The 22512-nt window shown below is 36.4% G+C and overlaps 1 protein-coding gene across 1 annotated transcript in view; it reads left to right on the forward strand.

Moving 5' to 3' along the window:
• Window positions 1-203: 203 nt before the first annotated feature.
• Window positions 204-22512, forward strand: part of CNTN3 (contactin 3) — a 213598-nt gene continuing 191289 nt past the window's right edge. Inside the window, exon 1 of the mRNA XM_034997209.1 lies at window positions 204-379. Within this exon, the coding sequence (XP_034853100.1) occupies window positions 238-379 (142 nt within the window). The 5' untranslated portion in view covers window positions 204-237. The remainder of the gene's footprint in view (window positions 380-22512) is intronic.

Genomic DNA, 22512 nt, shown 5'->3' on the forward strand with positions numbered 1-22512 from the left:
TGTTGTGCTTTCTACTATGCTTGAACCTTTTGTTTCTGATAAACGAGCCATGTTTGAGCTTCAGATACGTCACAGTGGAATAATATATTTATTGCCTTTCATTTATAAGAGAGGTGATGTTTAAAGTGGATTTTATAATGTAGTTTTTTTTTTTTTAATTTAAATATACTAAGAGGGGAAAAACCTTGACATTTGTTTTACAGATGGCAGCTCAATGGAAGTGATATTAATCTGAGTATGGAATATCGTTATAAGTTGAATGGAGGAAATCTTGTGGTTATTAACCCCAACAGAAATTGGGATACAGGAAGTTACCAGTGTTTCGCAACAAATTCACTTGGAACAATAGTCAGCAGAGAAGCTAAACTCCAATTTGCCTGTAAGTTTATGGTCATAATGTCCAGCAAGTTCAACGTTTAAAATAACTGAGTTTGTGTGGTCATTTTGGATTTCAGAAACAATACGTGGATTTTATTAATTGAATAAATAGGTTGAGGGAACAATTCACTATGATCTTTTGGATCTCTAGGTACTGTACAAATCAGAGCTTAAAATGTGTGTGGGTATGTTTTCCATTTTACTATTTTTGTAAGGATTCTATTTAGGACAGGAAAAAGAATCCAGTTAAGAATATGTTTGTTGAGTAACCACGCTGTGTTTTATATTGTATTTGAACTGAAAAGAAAATGAAAGAATCGTTAGACATGGTCCTTGCTCTCAGAGAGCATTGAAATTAGAGAATTATATATGACAAATCTGAAAATACTGAAGAAACAAGGACAATGAAAAAGAAAAGAATGTGACATTTTGTCGACCTCCCTTGCAGTTTGGCCCAGCTCAAAATAACCTTCGGGGTAACCCTCACTCAGGCCTGGCTCTGGAAGCCAACTTTGTACCAGGGTTAATTGGACCTGGGTGAACTCATGGCCCAACCTGAGAAAATCACTTTCTTCCTCCAGGGAATTTAGAATAGAGACCAGAGACCTCATTTAGTTTTTATCTTCCTGATATATCTTTTGACTACTTTCTACTTTTTGTTTCTTCTTACTATAGTCTCTTCCTTTGTTTTAGCTGTATATTTTGTATTCTGTAATGCATTATCAGGATTATCTTGGTTCTGAGGTTTTTTAGTTCTTTATACCTCAGTAATTCTGAAATTGGAATGCATGTGTTCTTATAATGTGGTAGTATTCTCTCTCCACAGCCACAAGCCATTAATAAATTGATGATGTGTCATTTAATGCATGGCTTATTCTGTAGCTTTCTGTTTTATAATGACGATGGTTGGTTTTGCTTTTGATACAATATTCTGTGTGCTCTGTTTTTCATACTTATTTGCTCTTTCCATTGTTTTCACTTTGTTTTCGCCTGTGAACAGTGTTTCTGGTTCTCTGATTTAAAGCTGTATCTTCCTTGGGTATTTTGAAAGCTAGATGTTAGATTTATATTATGCAAATTTAAGTTTGCCTGTAAGTTTACCAAGGTGTTTTGTATATATTTCTCTAGTAGCCATAATTTTAAATCTAAATTATTTTTCATTTTAAACAAGTTCAGTTCCCTTTTTTCTCCTTCCTGTATACATTGCTGTTGGTGATTTCTGTGGTCATTGATTTAAATTCTTATTACGCCATTTCCATACATATGCCATTTTCATATACACACACAAACACACAGGGCATTATTAGGTATTATGTATATATGCATGTGTGTCTATATATAAAAAGTATACATATAATATTTTTCTCATGAATAATTTTATATATGCATATTGTTTTTAACCAGAATTTTACCAGAATCTATCAGATATCAATGTTTTACCTAGTTGCAATGCCAGCCACAAGACCTCTTCCCATTCTTGCATTCTAATTTTTTTAATTTCTCAATTTTTAAATATTTAACAGTTAATAAGTTACATTTAAAAATATAACTATGTTTCATCCTCTTGCATTTTAAAGAATGTCATTATATTGACTTAAGTATGAAGACACCTTTTGGTTGGTGCGAAGGTTGGATCCCAAACTGTCAAAGAATTCCAATGTGGTGTTCTGTTGTCTTCTGGAATTAGTGTTGCTGAACACAAGTCTGGGGTCAGAATCACTTCTATTTCTTGGGAGCTCACCACCTACTCCTTTTTTCTTTTTCTTTTTTCTTTTTTTGTCTCGTGTTGCTTGCGTACGAGATCATTTTTTCTTCATCCCTTTAGTTAAAAACATGCATATTTCCAGCAAACAGCTAGATTTAGCTTTCTTTTAATTTACTTTGCTTAGAACGTGAAAAATTAGTTTATCATACTTGCATATTGTGTACACAGTTCTGGAAATTTTCCTTCTTTTATATCTTTTAGTTTTTTGTTTTTTTAAATTTTTTTATTTATTTATAATTTATAAAGATTTTATTTATTTGCGAGAGAGAGAATGAGAGACAGAGAGCATGAGAGAGAGGAGGGTCAGAGGGAGAAGCAGACTCCCCGCTGAGCAGGGAGCCCGATGCGGGACTCAATCCCGGGACTCCAGGATCATGACCTGAGCCGAAGGCAGTCGCTTAACCAACTGAGCCACCCAGGTGCCCTATATCTTTTAGTTTTACGTGTGATTTATTTATATTTTAAAAAAGCACTAATACTCTGTATCTTGGATTTTTTTGTCCTATTTCTTGAAATACTCTTTATCTCATGCTGTTCCTTCCTATGAATTTCTGTTCCTGATTTACTGAGGCCATATCTATTTGTTTTCTTTTGAAGATACAGTCAGTTTTCTGAAATGCTCTTTTGGATCTACAGGCAGTCTTTTTCCTACTCCCATTTGGTGTTTTCATTTTTATGCTTAATATTTTCAGTGCACTCTAAAGCAAATTTTATCCAAAGCCTGCCTTTATCAACAAGTGGTGTCAGGGAATTCCCTTGGCCCTGCTTGCTTCTCTACATGAAGAGCTCTCTTCTCAGATCCGTAGGAGAATGTACAATTCCCACGCTAATTCCCTATTTTAGGAGTCTTTCACCAAATACATCACTTCTTTTATACAGTGGTATTTTTCTAATATAGATTCTTGATATGTTGTAATATCTGAAGAAGTATAATTAACTATCCTTCATAGAGAGAATGGCTTGTTTGGAAATACTTCTAAAACTACATCATGCCTCTTCCAGTCTTCCCCTACTTCCTAGCCAGTACTTTATAGGCAAAATGGGATAAAGTTGTTAAGTCTGGGATTTTATTTACCCTACTTACAAGCTAATAAGCTGGCTTACTGCAATTTCACAGATGCTAGCAGAAGACATGATATTCCTGGGTCCGTGACAAAAAGTGTTATTACTCTCGGCACAGCAAGGAGCATGCTGCAGTTCCCCTTGCCCTCAAGTCCCATAGAGGTGATAAGATATGGCTGGGATAGATGCCACAGCCACAGCTGAGGAACACTGGGCTTAGAGACCCCACCTCTTTTATAGGAAGCACTAAGCAAGCTGCTCTTCAGCTCAGAGGAAGACATTACCTTATCCCTCCAGCTTGCTCTCTTCAGACACATCCCTGAGAAATGGGCCTGCATAAGAGTGACCGGACCTTTCAGTCTTTGCACACCCACTAAAAACTTTGAAAAAAGTTGTCCATTGTTTGTTTGTTTGTTTGGTACTGTCTTTGACTTTCTTACTTGGGATGCACCCTATCAGGATATATGCCGTGAATGGGAGACAAAGTATCTTTTGACCTTCATTGGGAATTCCATCTTTCATAAAGAAAACCCAGGATGTTCCATTTAGTTCCTAAGGTTTCCCCACAGTCTTTCTTCATCTGCCTCACAAGTTTTACTTGTTCTGATGCTTGGACATGAGATTGCTTAGTTGTCTTAGTGGACAATGAGATTCTTTGGCTTGGTTTGCTTTTGCAGTTAGCAGGGGTGGGGGCAGTTCATAAGTGTTTTTGGGAAGTTACAGGAAGGAATTTTGGGTATTCTTAGCCTAATGCCACATTAGATTGGAAAGGTAAAAAATGTATTTTTAAATTCATATAGTTGAGATATAGGTTTCTGGTAAAGAAACCAAGGACAGTGGGAAAAGAAGTGGGAGATATTTAATGTATCAGAGATTTCAAAATTACCAGTTATAAGAGAGCACTGCTTTAACTTGGCAGCTTTGAAGGAATGTGATACATTAACTGAAGAAGGAATTAGGATCAAGACTCTCGTATTAGTAAGATGCTCGTGACTTCAGGGGAATTTTGACTGTCTTTTAAGCTGCCGGCAAATAGAGGGTAACATGTTGACACTGAAAAATGTCCTAATTGTTCACTATATGTCTCCTCTCTTGATTATGTTTGCATACTTAGTAATACTTTTTTGTTTCTATTTGTCATGAAGAAAATATTTAAATTGTGCTTCATGGATAAATGAGTAAATGAAAGTATAGTCAATATATCACTTTTAAAGCTGGTAAAAATGCAAAGAAATTTCATCTTAATTTTCAAGTTGCTTGAAAATAGTGTTTGTAATAAAATCAAAGTGAAAGGCCATTCATAATTTAAGAAGTCTGCTTTTTGTAGTCATTCTCAACCCCTTCTAGTAGGTTACTTATACAACAGTTAGGAAACCCATGGAAGGGAGAAATATGTAAAGTGATGCAATGTTTGAGTTACAGGCCTTCTCAATTATTTGCTGTTATGTTACATTGTATAATTTTTGATACTTGCTTAATATATTTGAAAATGTTTTTCCAAATTCTTAATTCCAATCACAGCAGGTTAGGATAGTACCTCCAAATTCCCAAATATCTTTGCTTTATTAATAATTAGTTTTATTTGTCTTATTCCTGAATTTCTTATAATTCTTTATTAAAATGTTTTTATTTTGGCCATTTTGTGCTGCAGTATATTTTTAATCATGAATTATATTACATGTACAAGCGGCATGGAGAAATTGTAAAGAATGTCTGTGTAGCTACCACTCAAGATTTAAAGAATTTTTTTAAAAGATTGTATTCATTTATTTGAGAGAGAGCATGAGAGAGAGAGAGCATGAGAGGGGGGAGGGTCAGAGGGAGAAGGAGACTCCCCAATGAGCAGGGAGCCCGATGTGGGACTCGATCCTGGGACCCTGGGATCATGACCTGAGTCAAAGGCAGTCGCTTAACCAACTGAGCCACCCAGGCACCCTAGATTTAAAGCATTTGAAGTTAATTAAACCTACCTGCTATGTCATTGCAAATGGCAAGATCTCATTCCTTTTGATGGCTGCATAATATTCCATTGTATATATATACCACATCTTTTTTATCCATTCATCTGTCGATGGACATCTTGGCTCTTTCCACAGTTTGGCTACTGTGGACATTGCTGCTATAACTGGAGGGTGTTATGCTGAGCGAAATAAGTCAGTCAGAGAAAGACATGTATCATATGACCTCACTGATATGAGGAATTCTTTTTTTTTTTTTTTAAAGATTTTATTTATTTATTTGAGACAGAGAGAATGAGAGAGAGAGAGAGCACATGAGAGGGGGGAGGGTCAGAGGGAGAAGCAGGCTCCTTGCTGAGCAGGGAGCCAGATGCGGGACTCAATCCAGGGACTCCAGGATCATGACCTGAGCCAAAGGCTGTCGCTTAACCCACTGAGCCACCCAGGCGCCCCTGATATGAGGAATTCTTAATCTCAGGAAACAAACTGGTGATTGGCTGGGTGATAGACATTGGGGAGGGTATGTGCTATGGTGAGCACTGTGAATTGTGCAAGACTGTTGAATCAGAGATCTGTACCTCTGAAACAAATAATGCAATATATGTTAAGAAAAAAAAAGAAGAAGAAGATAGCAGGAGGGGAAGAATGAAGGGGGGAAATCGGAGGGGGAGACGAACCATGAAAGACGATGGACTCTGAAAAACAAACTGAGGGTTCTAGAGGGGAGGGGGGTGGGAGGATGGGTTAGCCTGGTGATGAGTATTAAAGAGGGCACGTTCTGCATGGAGCACTGGGTGTTATGCGCAAACAATGAATCATGGAACACTACATCAAAAACTGATGATGTAATGTATGGTGATTAACATAACAATAAAAAAATAAAAAAAAAAACCCTACGTGCTAACTCACCCTCCTGACATTTCCTTCACTCGCTTCCCCTCTCAATAGGTATTCACTATTCTGAATTAAATGTGTTTTTTTAATCCTTTGAATACACATGTGTATTTTTCTAAATAGCATGTTAAATTGTTTTACTTTTTTAATCTTTTAAACTTTTATACAGTGGCATCATACGGTATGCATACATCAACAACGTTTTTGTCCCCTCAACATTATGTTTGTGAGTATCTTGATCTACATCCTTGCCAATGCTTGTTCGTTTTTTAAATTTGTGCAAATCTAGTGAATATAAAATTGTATTTCACTATGGTTTAATTCGCATTTCTGTGATTACAATGATGTTAAGCTCCTTTTCTATGTTTGGTGACCATTAATGTTTCTGTGATCTAGTTTTTTTGGGGGGGGCAGGATTTCTTTGTACACTTTCAATTAATCATCTTCTTTTTAGTGGCTTGTTTTGTTTTGTTTTTCCCTTGATGCTGTCAAATGATGAACAAATTTTAATTTAATTCACATTTAATTTTGAATTAAAGTATCAGTCTTTTTCTTTATAGCTTATGTTCTGTTACGAGTTGTTTAAAAATTTTTCTCCCTTATCCTGACGTGGTAAAGACATTCTCCTGAATGTACTTATAAAAGTTTAATGTTATGCTCTTTATATTTAAGTGTTTAATTATCTGGAATTGATTTTGGATATCATGTGAGATAGAAGTACTCATTTATTTTATTCTAATATGGGAAGTCAACTTAGCAGTCCAGTTGATTGAAGAGTCCATTCTTAACCACCTAGAATGCAATGTATGATCATTGTCTTTGGTTTCTTTGAACGTTTTTGGAGAATTATATTATCTGCAAATAATGAGAGTTTCTGTTTTCTTATCAACTCTTGCATCTTTTATATCTTTTTATATGACTGCACTTTCTCTAGCCTAATACAGTGTTAAATACATTGATGGTAGATATTCCTATCTTGCTTCTGATTTTAAAGAAAATGAATTAAGAGTAACATTTCACCATTTGATATGATGCATCCTATAGATTTTGTTAATGCTCTTTATCAAGTTAAGGCAGATCCTCTCCAGGTTAGTTTTTATCATGAATGCTTTATGTCTAAGTGCTTTTCCTACTTTTATTGGGATAGTCATGCTGTTTTTCTTCTTTAAACTGTTAATGTAGTAAACAGTTTTTAATATAAACCAAGCTTCTGTTCCTGGGTTAGTTTCATCTTGGCTTTTATGTAAGTTTTTTAAATAAGTGGATGGTAGGTATTTGCCAATATTTTATTTTGCATTTTTGCATATATATTCATATAGGAGATTTTCTTTTTATATTCTCTCTTATACTATCCTTTCTTTAACTTTAGTATCAAATTTATGTTCACCTCTAAACATGAGCTGGAGACTATTTCTTATTTTTATAGCACCTAGAAAAGTTTGAGAAATATTGGAATTATCTGTTCCTTAAATAAGAAGTAGAACTTACAAATAAAACCATCTGGACTTGGAGTTTTCACTGAGGAAATATTTTAACTATTGAGTGAATCATATGGTCTTTCTCTTTATGCAAAGTTGTGGTTTTTCTAGGAATTTTATGTTATCTAATGCATTGGCAAAAAGTTGTATCAAAACATTCCTTTTATTATCATTCTTATCTCTGCTTTATATGCACATTCCCTGTTTCATTCCAAGTATTATTTCAGAACTCTTTTTAATCAAACTTGTCAGAACTTGGCATTATTGTTCACTTTTGAATCTTTGTATTTCGTTCATTTTCTTCTCATTGCTCTTTCCCACTTCTTAGATGATTTCATGTTTCCTTTTTTATTTTATTTTATTTTATTTTATTTTTTTAAGATTTTATTTATTTATTTTAGAGACAGAGCACAAGAGGGAGGAGGGTCAGAGGGAGAAGCAGACTCCCCGCCGAGCAGGGAGCCCGATGTGGGACTCGATCCCGGGACTCCGGGATCATGACCTGAGCCGAAGGCAGTCGCTTAACCAACTGAGCCGCCCAGGCACCCCTCATGTTTCCTTTTTTAATCACTTAAGTTATATGGTTATTTTCCTACCATTCTTCGGTTCTAACACAAATATGTGTGGCTTCAAAGTTTCCTGAAATCATAGTTTCAGCTGTCAACCAGGGTTTTGACATATACCGTATTTATTATGGTTCAGTTTTACAAATGTTATAATTTCATTACGATTTTCTCTTGGATCTGTGAGTTATCAGATATGTGTTTTTGAATTTCCAAACATAATGGAGTTTTCCTAGACATCTTTTGTCACTGATTTCTATTTTTTTTAAAGATTTTATTTATTTGAGAGAGAGCGCTTGTATGTGCCAGAGAGGCATGAGTGGGGGTGGGGTGAGGGATGGGCAGAGGGAGAATCAGGCTCCCCAGTGAGCTGGGAACCCAACATGAGACTGGATCCCAGGACTCCGGGAGCATGACCTGAGTCGAAGGCAGATGCTTTGCTGACTGAGCCACCCAGCCCTCCTTGTTACTGATTTCTAACCTTAGTTCCTCATTGATCAGAGCAGTGTTCTCCATATATTCATTGGGTTAAACTTGTTAATTGTGTTGCTGAAATTGTATATCTCATTACTGATGCTTTATCTAACAATCACTTTCATACAATGATAGATTTCTGTTTATCCTAATATTTCTATATTTTTGCCTTGTATATTTAGTGAATTATTTTTTTTTTTAAGACTTTATTTATTTATTTGAGAGAGAGAGAGAGAATGAGAGACAGAGAGCATGAGAGGGAGGAGGGTCAGAGGGAGAAGCAGACTCCCCGCCGAGCAGGGAGCCCGATGCGGGACTCGATCCAGGGACTCCAGGATCATGACCTGAGCCGAAGGCAGTCGCTTAACCAACTGAGCCACCCAGGCGCCCTAGTGAATTATTGATGTACAAAAATTTACAATAGGAATATTTTTGGTTAACATGAGATGACCAGCTATCCCTAATAAATTGTTTGCCTCAGAATTAAGGTGTTAATATATTGATATTGCTCTATTAATATATTCTGATTTTTTTGTTTTCTTCTCTTTGGACTGATTAAGAATTTCTTCCCCCCTCAGTAACACTGAAAGTTAGACACGTTATTTATTTTCTTCTAGTAATTGCCCTAGAAGTTTCAGTATGCATGCTTAACGAAGTCTACAGTTAATCTCTCTAACAATGGAGGACTTTGCAGTATTTTCAACTGTATTGCCTTTCTCCAGAATACTGTACTATTGTTATCCAATATTTTTATTGAAATTTTTAATGCCATGAATTAGACATTACTGATCCTATTCCTTTTATTTTCTAGTTTTTCTTTTATATCAGAAATAGATTTGTAAGCATGTACAAACTTCTACATAGTTTTTGTTTGCTTTTTTATATTTGTTTTTTTTGCTTATTTGTTTTTTAAGAAAAACTGCAGGCTTCTGCCCATATCCTGTTTTTTTCTCCTTTCCTAGAGGAAACTACTTTCAACTCTTTGGCTCTTGTGATATTTATCTCATTTTTTAATAAATAACTTGCTTTTATTGCTACTTCTGGATTTTTTTAGTTTTAAGCATTACTTGACTATCAAGTCTGATAATCGATGCTATAACAGTCTCATACCACCATCTTGCCACCACAGTGATGTGAGGTTGCCTTTTTATGAGGTTTATGAAATATAGCATTTTAAAGTCGTAAGTCTTACAAAAGCACAAAATTAAAAATAGGGAAATCGACACTTTATTCCACTTACTGTACTCTTACTGGGTGGAGCTTAGATGAGCACAGGCCAGTCAGTTTTAGAGCCAGCCCTCATCAAAATCTCCACAGTGAATAAACATTTCACCTGCCTTTGTTTGAAACTGGGGGGCTGGGAAGAAGCTAATTGCCAGTTGATTAATATTTGAATATGCATTAACATAGGGCATGTTATCATAGGATTTTACTGGATCAAAATTTGAAATAGGTCAGTATTCAGTGTTTTCATGATGATGACTTTGTAAATGATAACTCAGCTGAGTTTTGTAGCAAAGCATAATTACTAATTATTTTTTCTTTTTTGCATAATTTTTCTTTTCCCACAAATTAGTAATCTTATTTTTTTTTAATTTCTTAATTTTCTGTGGTTTTATACTATGTCATCTAAAATTTTGGCTAGTTTTCTCAATGTCCTCTCAGATACTGAGATGCATCAAATACTCTGTCAGTTTTATCTTCTTGAAATCTGTTCTGGAGGTCTTTTCTTTGAACATTTCTACTGAGTTTTTAATACATGCTGTCTTATGTTTGCAATTTAAGGGACTTTTTGTACTCTAAATTTCCTCTTTATATCTGTTTCTAGTTTAATAGCTGTAATACCTTTTCATATACATATGGCGTTTTGAGTGGTTTTCTTCCTTTATATTTTAAATGCTTCCCCTATATAAAGTGTTTTTCCCAAATAGCTTCATTTCTATTTTATGCTGGTCGGTTTTTATCTTTCAAATATGAATTTTTTTTTTTTTGCATACATCTGGTAATTTTTGGTTGTTTGCACAGACTTAAGGTGTAGGGAACTAAACCCTAACATACATCTCCATTTTCATGGTGGATCTTGTCACTGTGAGGTTAATGATAGTCACTAATTTCATTAGGAGCCCTTACTATCAGGGCTTTTAGTTCTTCCCTTTTGGGTAAATCAGGTTCCCCAGAAGGAAAAACAATCTGCTCTTCTCCTGTGGATGGCAGTAGCCACCACTAAGTATTCTGGGAGCCTGGTGGGAGAAGAGGCCTAAAGGATTGCAGTGTCCAAGATGCATATATTTATTTAATCCACCTGTTTCCTCACAATATGTGTCACAAGATCTGCTGAATAATGTCTAGCCAAGACATCCTGTGTTTTACCCCTTTAGACAATAAGCCTCTCCTCTGTTGGTTGTAGGGGAGGACAGGATCTGGGTATCTGCTGCTTAAAATTCTTATTTTATCACCTCCTGCACTTCCTTTCCATTTCCAGATGTGCCTGCTACCCCCATTCCTAAGCTTTCTGAGGATTCCGCCCACAAATCTACTCATTTCTAGGCTTTTCTCCACTATGAGCCTAAAAGTCCTATTTCTCCATTATGCAAAACCAGTTAACCAATCACTTCTGTTTTCTGCCTTCTACAATTTTATTGCACTTTGCTTTTCTGTTTTCCTGTCTTTGTGAGTTTGGGCCTTCCAAAAAATACCTCTGTACCACTAGTAAGTCCTGGTTTGGGGAATATCTCAGAGGAAGAGAGAAATTAGACATGTATGTGTTTTCTCTAGAAGCCTTATTGTTATTTCACACAATCAAGTGTTTTTTCAGATGTACTCACATGTTCACTATGTCCTTTGTGCGCCTTCTTTCTTGTATCTGGGCTCATTTTTCTTCTTTGAGACCCTTATCTTTTAGAAATTTTTTAGTATATTTCTGTTGGTGGTCAGTACTGTTTTATCTTTTCTTTTCCCCATTGGCCTGAAAGTGTGTCTATTTGCCCTTGTTCTTCAAAAAAGAATTTCACTGCAAAAGATACTGTTACAGACACTCTGAGACTGGAGCCAGACTTCGTGGGTTCGAATCCCACCTTCACCACTTACCAGCTATGTGACTTTGGACAAATCATGAGCCTGTTTGTGTTTCTGGTTCTTCATCTGTAGAGCAAAGATGAGCAGTGGAACTTACTTCGTCAGGTGTGAGATTTACATGAGCTAAAGTATGTGAAGCACCCAGAGCAGTGCCCAGCACAAAATGCATGCTGTACAGGGATCAGCTGTTGTCATTTTTATATAATTCTAGGGTATGATTCCTGAATCTTGGGATGCATGTCTTATGGCAACTGAAAAATTTTCAGCAGGTATCTTCCAGATTTGTTTATCCCCATGGCAACTCCACTCCTTCTGGTTTCCTTTTGAATATATTTTGAAATTTCTCATTCTCTCCTGCGTATCTGTTAACTTGCCTGTCATGTTTTCTATCTCCACATCTCTTTGAGGTGTTCAGAGTTACTTACTTAGTTCCAGCCTGCACATAACTAAGTAATCTCTGCCTACTTTACTATTAAAAACTATCCATTGAGGGCGCCTGGGTGGCTCAGTTGGTTAAGCGACTGCCTTCGGCTCAGGTCATGATCCTGGAGTCCCGGGATTGAGTCCCACGTCGGGCTCCCTGCTCAGCAGGGAGTCTGCCTCTCTCTCTGACCCTCCCCCCTCTCATGCTCTCTATCTCATTCTCTCTCTCAAATAAATAAATAAAATTTTTTTTAAAAAAACTATCCATTGAAATAATACATGTATTATTGAAATATATGAAGTTTACTTGTGGCCCATTATATCACCAATTATTATAAATGTCACATGTATGCTTGAAAAAAATAAACTATCCTTTGAGTTTTTAATTCTAGTGATGTATTTTCCCTGTGTAGACATTCTATCTGGTTCTTTTTTCTATGTTCCTGTTCTCTATTCAGAGCATCTTGTTTTTCCTGATGATTTGACATGCAACCCCATTTTTTCTTTATTATTTTAATTGTTTAAAGTCTTAAGTATTTAGATATTCTATCACAATGTTTTATTAGCTCAGGATATTGCCAGTGTTAACCTGTGATCTGTTGGGAATATAAAAATATTCCCATGTTTATTTTTTTGATGTGAATATGATCTTTTTTTATTTTTTAAATTTTTTATTGTTATGTTAATCACCTTACATTACATCATTAGTTTTTGATGTAGTGTTCCATGATTCATTGTTTGTGCATAATAACCAGTGCTCCATGCAGAACGTGCCCTCTTTAATACCCATCACCAGGCTAGCCCATCCTCCCACCCTCCTCCCCTCTAGAACCCTCAGTTTGTTTTTCAGAGGCGGAGATGATCTTTTTTTAAAAAAGATTTTATTTATTTATTTGAGAGAGAGAGAAAGAGAGCACAAGCTGGGGGTGGGGGAAAGGGCAGTGGGAGAGGGAGAAGCAGGCTCCCCGCTGAGCAGGGAGCCCCACACAGGGCTCCACCCCAGGACCTTGGGATCATGACCTGAGCCAGAGGCAGGCGCTTAACCATCTGAACCACCCAGGCACCCCTAGATGTGAATATGATCTTTAGTAGAAATTTTACTTTCCCAGGCCAACATGAGACTCTCCTTAGCCTTGGTTTAAGGAGTTTTATTGCTTTTGCCAGGAACCTCAGGGATATAACCAACCTGGGAACAACTTTATTTTAATATATTTGTTCTATGTAGCCCAACACAAACAGTCACTTTTCACTATTTATGGTAGTTATGTTCTATAAAGTCACTGTTAACACTGAATTAACGAATATTGAACCACTGCTCCTCAGGGAAATACAGGGTTAGGTTCCTGCAAACCTCTGGTCATAACATTATCATCAACCAATCAATACATAACCTTGTTTTATGTATGTTTCTGTTTAAAGGAATCTGGGTATACTTTGAAGGAAATGTAATGTACATTGTTGATTTATTAACATTAAACTCATGGTCAGGAACTCTATTACTCATGCTTGAACAAAGCTTTTCTAACAAACCAATTTTTTTTTTTTTTCCACAAGACACAGCACAGTTTCCGCACGCATGAGAACACGAGATGGATTTCAGCGCTGTGCTTGAGGTGCATTTGAAGAAGTGAGGTCAACAAAAAGCACACAAATGCAAAAACTGTGGCACTAAATATACAGGAAAAAAAGATGCTTGTTTACAGTAGGAGAGCTGAAACAAGAAGGCAGAGCATTGCTTATTCAGCCTCAGCTGGGAAAGTGCACATGATGTGACTCATATTTTTCACCACTTCATGCATGTTTTCAAATGATGGCAGAAGTGCCACAAATACTGAGTTGGGGTTTACAAATTAAGTTTTAGGGAGTCGATGAATTTACAAATACGAAATTCACAAATGATGAGGGTTAACTATATGTTCACTGCATATGAAATCCCACACTATGTGAGGTGTAGGTCCCACATTGTGAATTCTTCATTGAAGTATATATGTCCTGCAAACCCCCGCCCCCACCATAGCCTCACCCACGGAGAACCAGAAGGACAAGCTAACTACCTAGGCCTTTCCCTGGGTCCATGAAGGGGTTTAGCCATGAGTGCAGCCCTGCAGGCGTGCAGCTGTGTACGAAAGGGCTTATTTCCAAATGGCCACTTCCTACGCCCCAAACCTTATTTCCTGTTTCCACATGGGCAGTTCAACCGAAGCTCCCAGATTGCCAAGCCCAATGCTCTCATTGCCCACATCCTCATTCCACTGTCCCGGCAACAAGTATAAGCTCTAGAATGAATTGCTCTGCTTTTCAGCTTACTTTTTTGCCCAGCTCTGCATTCAACTTAATTTTTGCTATATTTTAACACACGGTGCAAGGCAATTTGTAGAATTAGATGTCTCTCCTATTTCTTATGCTTTTTTATATTTCTATTCAATTTTGTTACTTAGGAAGATAATGTAAATGAGTGAAACAAGCTTGGTGTAAACAGTAAGGGGTAGTAAGGTGTAGAATGGGCCAGAGATGATGGCATGCTTTTTCTATAGGGGTGCTGACTGCTCAGTTCCCCAGTTTTTGTCATTTATTTACTCCTAAATTCATACTTCCAACTGTGATCTTTCCTCCAAAGTTGTGGCTCAAATAACCACCTGCCAGTTCTCTGGATATCACTAGACATCTCACACTTATATTTCCAAACCATAATCTTTTTTTTTATTATGTTATGTTAATCACCATACATTACATCATTAGTTTTTGATGTAGTGTTCCATGATTCATTGTTTGAGTATAACACCCAGTGCTCCATGCAGAACGTGCCCTCTTTAATGCCCATCACCAGGCTAACACATCGCCCCACCACCCTCCCCTCTAGAACCCTCAGTTTGATTTTCCTGGTAACCTTGCTCCTCTCCAGTGTTCACCATTTTGATAAAAGACACATTTATTTTCTGGATTAGTTGCAGTGATGTGGCTGTTACCTAGGTGTACTGGTGAGACAAGGTGAGCTTAGGGTTCTCCTTTCTTGCCATTGTGACGAGCACTGAATAATGTCTAGAACTGTTGAATCAGTATATTGTATACCTGAAACTAATATAAGACTGTATGTTAATTATGCTTGAATAAAAAAAAATAATTCATTTGATGCCCACCAAAAAAAAAAAAGATATGTTTGTTGCATTGTTCAGGCCCAAAAGCTGAGTCATCCTTGAGTTCTTCTTCCGTTATTCACATTCCACATTACATGAATTCTGTTATTCATCAATCCATCCTATTAGTTTTCTTTCAAAGTATACCCAGAAGCTGACCACTCCTCATTCCCTGCACTGCTACCATTCAAATGCGAGTCTTGTCCACCTCCCACCTTGCATACTGCATTAGCCTTCTTACGTAGCTTTCCACTTCCTATCTCTTCCTCGTGCCAGCCCCCCACCCCCCCAACCCCTGCCAGTGCCCACAATGTTCTTTTCTCCACCCAAGAAGCAGGGATTCTACACTTGCCAAATCAGTCTCTTCTGCTCAGACCCCCAGCGGTTTCCCATTAGAATAAATGTCACTGATTACCTTGGCTCCGAAAGCCCTATCCTGCTTCCCATATGTGATCTCCTACCACTTCTTATTGTGTCCTTGAATCCAGCCCCGCTAACCTTGTCCTTCCTTACTATGCGAAGAACATCCTCACCTCAGGGCTTCTGTCAGATCTGTGCAGCTTGCTCACTTGCTCACTTCATCCAGTCACTGTTTTAATGTGAATTCCTAAAAAGGCAGGGGAGAAACAGATCCTTTCAGTTCTCCATATGTTCACCATATCCTTGATCCTTATAGGACATTGAACATCTTTTTATTTTTATCTCCCTTACTATATTGAAAGACTGTGTTTTTCACTGCTCTATCTAGAGCCTGACAGAGTGCCCGGAATTTACTAGATACTCACCCAGTGTTTGTTTAGTGAATGAAATAACAAATGAAAAAATGCAGGAACACTGTTAGCAAAGCTAATCACTTTTCAAGATAAACCAGAATCCATCATTCTTTACATGAAATGTCTCAACTTTTTAAATGTTAGAGACTAAACTTAATTATTTTATGAGAACACTGCATGGGCCAATTCTGTCTGCATCAAACAAAACAAGTCTAAAGGCCAGATGTAGCTCAGGTGTCACCAGTTAGTGACCTCTAACCTAGATGCTCAGAGCAGATACACTGAAATTAAAAGGATTGCACTGGATTGTAAATGATGCTAACTCACTCTCTTAAAAAGAAATAAGACAGTGTGTCTTCTGAGCCCAGAGTTCCTTTTTTTTTTTTTTTCTTTTTGTTCTTACATTATCCAATCTTTTTGTAAAATGAGAAATTGACCATATTGCCCCTACAAAGGATTACTCCTTCCTCTACCAGCAGAAGAGGTAGTACATTTTTCACTTTTCTTAGATTATAATATTTAAAAGCACATTGAGGCTAGTGAAAATAAATTTGAAGAAAGATTAAACAAATGTAGAAAATTTTAAGGATGAAACTCAGAGTTGCTGGCTGTATCTGAAAAGAAAAATCATTAAAGACTAATTAGCTTAAACTGTTGTGCTATAATTAGTAGGAGCTTAGTTTGCTGTGAGTTATAGGCAGTGCTATTTCTCGTAACTAAATAGTGCAGCTAAAAACATAAATTTCATCTTTGAACATAATGACTTTGATGAAGTTCAAAGCTGCTTTGCTCTGATGGTCTAAAAACAAAGTTAAATTTAAAACAAAAGGCTGTAACTTTATCAGTACACCATTCATGCTTTTATGAATATAAAAAGCAAAGCAAAACTTTTTGGTCAAATACAGTACTCTTCAACTCAGTCACATAGGAAAGTTATGATTTTTAAAACAAGATTCTATAGAAGTCAAGTTTTTCAGTAACTTCTCAGTCTGTTTTGTGCTTTTCCATATAAATGGAATATATTTCTTCTTTGCCTTTTGAATCATAAAAAAGTTTTAGTTTGTAAAATAACTGTGCATTTCTAAGGATATTTATTATATGACAGTATTTTTTCAGGCCCTATGTTTTGGGGGAAATCTTGGTTGAGAAGATTCCATAGACAAGTATCTTAATCTAAATTTCCACTGAGTTTGCTGTGTGTACCCACTGACTCTCATGTCTTTGAGATGCTGATATATGAATGAGAAGGATGGCGTGGTTGAAGCACTTGTGACCAACATGTCTGAATTAATCAGAATATTTTCCAGTCCATTTTCTCCAGAAAGCATATTGATATGAACCTTCCCTAGGACATGCTCTTGTGTTGAATTATTGGATAGTATAGCTTGATCTGGACTATTGAGGTTGAGCTGGACTTGGAATCTTTATCACTGAGATCTTCATTACATGGGTCCATAATGTAATCAACTGGCCCAGTCATGATAGCAAAGCTTCCAGATGTGAAGGAAGCATTTTCGTTTTAGATTTTATAATGGTAGGGGTGAGCCACCAAAAGAGGTTACTGAAACTCTATGACCAGAGTTCATCCATTTATTCAGTGAGCGTTCATTGAATATTTGCTATTGTTAGACATTTTATGAGATGCTGGGCATTCTGGGAAGGATCTTATTTTCATGGAACTGAGGGCCTGTTGGAGAATAGAATTTCATCAAATTAATACAAAATTATACACTGTGACAGTACTGTAAGGAAAACCAGTTGCCTCCCCTTTCCCCATAATCTGTCTTTGGTGCTTGAATTTCTGTAGTTCAGTCTTTACTCTTTAAGCCTTAAAGAAAATGAAGTGAAAAAGAGCTCATTATGACCTAGACAGGAATGAAGGTCAGCACACTGTGGCCAGTGAAGGAAGAATGGTATGAGGTGACTTAACAGAAGTATTCACAGGGATAAATCATTCAAGTTCAGAAGTATTCACAGGGATAAATCATTCAAATTCACATAAGCTATCTTACTCCAAGCAGCCAATAAACAGGGTGACATGTTTTGATTTATAAAGATCAAATGGCTTACTTCTCTGTAGTAATTAGATTGAAGGGCATTAAAAATGCCAACAAGGAGACCAATAGGAAATTATTACCGGTGTTTACATAGCTGATGGTTGTTGAGGGGGAGTTTGTGGTAAAAATGGTATCACTTGGTGAGGGATTGGATGTGAGGGCTGTGGAATATTTTTTTCAGAGGCTTGACTCGATGGTGGTACACTTCACCAAGATAAGCAACATTAGAGGAGTAGGATATTTTGTGGGTTGGATGGCAGGAGGAGGAGGTGGGAAGGTCATGAGTCTGTAATTTTAAACATACAATTTGATAGCATAACTGTAGGTCACCTGAAAGATAATCTTTCCATCTGTTTTGATAATAATAGAGTGATCTATGAGCAGCATGTCACAAATGTGTTACACGTATTTATGCAGGCCGTGCCCTGCCCAAGGGCTCCTGGATGAAATCCACCCAAGGCTTCCTTTTCCCGCAGTGCGGCCTGCTCCAGGTCTGGCCGTGTCAGCATGGAAGAAGGGGTGGCTTTTTGTCTTGCCCAGAGAAGGCAGCTTTTTATAATTCTTAAACAGGCACTGTGTGTGCTGACATGGTCCTGCCAATAGCTGGGGACGTGGTGAGTTGGAACAGGGAACAGGTTCAGATATTTTTTAAAAACCGCTTCATTTGAGATACAATTCATATATCCTATAATTCCCCCTTTTAAAGTTTGTGATTCAGTGGTTTGTAGGGGATTCACAGAGCTGTGAATATTACAACTTCACTTGTATTTTGTGTACAATGTTCCAAGTTCACCATCACCACAATCAATTTTAGAACATTTTTGTCATCCCCAAAAGAAACTCTGCCCATTCACAATCAGTTTCCATTTCTCCCCAAGGGCTCCCCCACTTCAGCTCCCAGACGTCCCTCATCTACTTTCTATCTCTATGGATTGTCCTATTACCGACATTTCATGTAAATGGGATCATACAGTATGTGGTATTTTTTGATTAGTTTCTTCCACTTACCATAATGTTTTGGAGATTCACCCACACTGTAACATATATTAATCCTTCATTCCTTTTTATTGCTGTGAATAATCCTCCATTGTACGGATATACCACATGCTGTTTATCTGTTCATTAATTGATGGTTATTAGAGTTGTTTTCTCATTTCAACTGTTATGAATAATGCTGCTATAAATATTTATGTGTAAGCGTTTCTATAGACGTAGGTTTTTATTTCTCTTGAGTTTACACTGACAACTGGAATTGCCGGTTTATATGATAATTTCGTGTGAAACCTTTTGAGGAAGTGTTGTACCATTTTACAAAGTCATTGCACCAGCAGTGTATGAGGGTTCTAATTTCTCCCATCTCAGGCAATTGTAACCATCCCAGTGGGTATGAAGTGGTTTTGATTTGCATCTCTCTTGTGACTGATGATGTTGAGCATGTTTTCATGGATTTATTGGCCATTTGTATATCTGCTTTGGATAAATGTCTATTCATAGATTTTGCCCATCTTTTAATTGGGTTGTCTTTTTATTATTGAGTTGTAAGAATTCTTTATACATTCTGTATACTAGTCCTTTGTCAGATATATGCAGAGTTTCCTACCATTCTGTGTGTCAGATGAGTTTTTAAGTCACCTCTTTAAAACTCTGAGGTCATTTGTAGAAATCTTCTCTGAGTACTTGGCTGAAAAGGGGGTACCTTCAATGTGGGAGTGATTCAATAGGGTTAAAGTTAAATACTGTAAATACTATGCTAATCACACCAATGTGCTAGAGTGGAATGAATTCAGGGTTAGAAGTTGAAGACCTTGTTCTAGTCTTGGCTCAGTTAATGAATGGGAATCACTCAGCTTCTCTGGGCCTCAGGTTTAGTTTTTTTTTTTTTATTTGTAAGGAAGGACTGAGCACCTAAAATATTCTCCTATTCTACCTTGTATGATTCTAAGGTTAGAAGTTAAGCTGAACCAGAATGAAGCTAGTGTTATTTTCAAGGCAAAGATACTAACTTCTAGATTTTGATACATCTGTGAGTTTTACATGGAATATCTTTTTTCCTTTCTTCTTCTTTTTTTAAATCAAGGATACTCAAATATCAGTATAATAACAGCCTTTAGAATCCTTTTGCCTTTTTCCCTTCCAGGGAGTACTTGTTGAAACTACCAACTAAATGACAAGCCTATAGAGTCTGTTTCTGTAAGATGATGGAATTTCACAGTTTGAAGAGTAATGTTTAAACTCCAAAATCTGTTATCTGAAAGAGACTCCTCTGTTTTGTGTCTATGGATGTTGATTATTGGACGTGGCCCTTGTTTGCTATAACCACAGGGTTGTTACTGTGGAGAATCTTGAAACTTTCCTACTGCATGTTGCAATATAGTAGCGTTCATGGAAATCCAGTTAATTGTTTAGTATAGTTTTGTTTTGTTTTGTTTTTTGCTTTTTCCCCAGCTGTGGTTTTGTTTTATTAAATTGGTTTTAGCTAATTCCATCATTAAAATATGATCAGTTAATTCTAAGTCAAATAGGGCATTTCCTGCAGGGGTAATGGTATCAGAATGGAGTGTTCTCCGTCAATGTGGGCCAATCACTAGCCATGCTGTGAAATTCATTAAGTTAGATTCTTTGTTAATGATGACAATATGTCTCAAGTCTGAGCATCTAAAAGATTTCTGATCTCTGAATAACATGTACATTTTAGATTTTATTCCATTTCATTTTAAAAAAAATAAATCTTCTTTGATGTTAAACCTTGGCTGGCTTTCAGCTCCCTTCCCTTTTCTGTCAGTTACCAATCATGGTAAACTTCTAGACTCAAGGTTTTGCTTGAAATAGCAATAGTATTTTATTTTAACTTCTAATACATATTTTTTAATGCAAAGCATGTTGTATGTATCATTGTGGGGATCAAAGAAAAAATGCTGCTTCGCTTTTTACGACTCTGATTCTGATTCCTTTCAAATTGAGTGCAATTGTATAAAAAATAAGTCCCGTGAAATCCTGTCTTATCAGAGTCTAGTATCCCAGAGACTTGGAAATTTCCTGAGGCTGGCAAAATCACCAGGCCATTTGGCCCTTTGATTAACTGGCATTCTTCCATATGGGTTTTCTTCTGTTCCAATATAATGCCATTGCAGTAGAAGTAGATTGAATGCTTCTCAGGATAGATCAGTTTTATTTCCCTGAACCTCAGAAAAGTTCTTGCTTAGAAATTGTCTTCCTGTTGCTTTGTTTTACTTTCCCTCTTTGGTCACTGTTGGCGTATTCTTTCATTGCTGTTCTGTTGGGATTTTTTTTTTTTTTTTTTAATCACTTCGTCTTAACTCTAAAAGCAATTTCTTGTCTATAGCAGAACTGTTACGGCTTGTCTGTGAAAGAAAGTGTTGCCTGGTAAAGGTAGTAGCTGCTTGGGTGGTATATTTAAAGTTAAAACCAAATGGCTTGTGAAAAGGCTAGATTGAACTCAACCCTTTAATTTCACATAAACCACTATTACAGGTGTGTGGTGTTTTGTAGTGCATTGTGTACCATAATTTTGAGGCTGTTGTGCTATCCTGCTGTAGCATGCTAAAAATATTCTGTAGTTTTTTCTTCTACAGGAGCATCTATTTAATTGAGTCCTGGTTTAATGCTCATTATACTGCTGTGATTCTCTTTTACAAATGTTGGAAAATGTCTTTAAGATCATATCTGGAATCCTGTAATTTTCAGAGTAATGATCTTTTTTGGTGGGTTTTTTTTTTTTTTTTCCTTTCCCTCTTCCCTCTTTTTCTTATTTTTCTTCCATCTGAAGTTATGGCTTTAAAAATCAAAATACCTTTTATAAGCATGTAATATTTCACTGTATATCTTCTCATAATTCCACATTGGTAAGGCAACTCTTGTTTATTTGTTTTAGAATGATTTGATTTGCAAAAGACATACTAATGACCCTTTTTTTATTTTGTGAATTGTCTGCCCTAAACCTTCTGTGATAAAGCAAAGCATATGCTACTCAAGAATACAATACATCTTTTAAAAAAATTCTGTTGGCTATAAATAATACTTCAAAACTTTAATTTCAACATTTCAAACAATGTTCTCTTTTATAAAATAGAATATTTCTTCACCTCAGTTATTTGATTTGGTAAAGTTATTGATGGAAATTTCCTACAGTGAACACTAATCAATTTTTCTTCTTCATATGTGCAGGCTATGATTAACAATGCTGTCTGTCACTTTCCCACTAAAGTTTTATTCCTTTCCACTCAAAAACATTAATGTATAATGATTTAAGGTGCATAAATCTATTTTTTTTGTTTTGCATTCCTAATATGTTGTTTGTGACTTCTTGATTTTCAAGTTTGCATTTTTATGATAACTGCCTTCTTAAAATATTAAATTTGTTTTAATGCATATACTGAATATGTTTCCTAAAAATCTATATTTTAGCTTGTCCAGTAGACAGCTTGTTAATGAAAGGTCTCACTCCAAACCCATAGTCG

This window comes from Mirounga leonina, unplaced genomic scaffold (genome assembly GCF_011800145.1).
Source record: "Mirounga leonina isolate KUSES-001 unplaced genomic scaffold, KU_Mleo_1.0 Mir_94, whole genome shotgun sequence".
NCBI lineage: Eukaryota > Metazoa > Chordata > Mammalia > Carnivora > Phocidae > Mirounga > Mirounga leonina.